This window comes from Perkinsus marinus (genome assembly GCF_000006405.1).
Source record: "Perkinsus marinus ATCC 50983 genomic scaffold scf_1104296969654, whole genome shotgun sequence".
NCBI lineage: Eukaryota > Perkinsozoa > Perkinsida > Perkinsidae > Perkinsus > Perkinsus marinus.
The window spans coordinates 1-941 of NW_003202740.1; the positions used below are offsets into that span (position 1 = coordinate 1).

The window sequence follows — 941 nt, forward strand, 5'->3', positions numbered from 1 at the left end:
CTTGATCGCCTTGTTGATAAGCAACTAGAAACAATGGCATCAATCGACACGCCTTAGTACTGACAGATCGCTCACCATCGCCACAATGTGAGCTCCAGCACTCTGGCCTGTGAGAATCACATTGGAAATGTCACCACCATAACGATCGGCATTTTCGAACACCCAACTGAGAGCAAGGGATAAGCCATCCAAATGAACTATGCTGATACTACTTTATGCAGTTGTTGACATCTTCGACCATGTCATCTATCTTGCCCTGTGGGAAATTCCGATAGTCGGGGGCCACAAAGAGGGCGCCTCTCTCAAAGGCAAGACGTCGGCCCATACACGCCGACCATGCGCGGAACCTTTCACCATAGAATGAGACTTTAGCAGGGAAAAGGATACTTACCCGATCACCCAAGCACCGCCCATCACATTGATAACAATGGGGAGCTTTTTCTGACGACGCTTCTCTGGAGGGTCCAAGTAGTAATCAGCTGGGAGATAGATATCCAACTGGTTACGACCATTTGGCCCATACCGTATTCCACGGAGCACCTGAGATGGTAGTAGCTCCTACGCACTACGAAAGATTCACAGTTGAAATTACATTAGGACTAAGTGTCCACCAGCTACCAACCTTCACCACAGCTGGCATGATGAGGATGGCAAAGACGATGAGACGCATGAACATGATATACCTGAACTCAAACGTGGCAAAACATGTATTGAGCGAAGCGGAGCGACTACGCCTGGAAGCCAGTGCCGAAAAACTTCAGCAGAATGCCTGCCTCGTGCATCAACCATGGGAACTCGTTCACTATGACGTGCAAGAAACTAATAAGCAAGCGGGCATCGACTGAAGAGGAGGAACTTTCAAGTGAATGTACCTTGAGAACATAGATGGGAAATACATAACCCAATCAGGGATCCAACTCTCCTCCTCCTCAATGTCGTTT

General features: G+C 48.2%; 1 protein-coding gene across 1 annotated transcript; it reads right to left on the reverse strand.

Annotated features, from left to right (window-relative positions):
• Positions 1-75: 75 nt before the first annotated feature.
• On the reverse strand, positions 76-683 carry Pmar_PMAR016005 (conserved hypothetical protein; the record flags this gene model as incomplete). The annotated part of the gene is made up of 4 exons (XM_002767875.1): positions 76-166; positions 213-347; positions 392-540; positions 593-683. Coding segments are annotated over 4 exons (466 nt in total), but the record flags the coding sequence as incomplete, so codon positions are not given.
• Between the last annotated feature and the right edge of the window lie 258 nt (positions 684-941).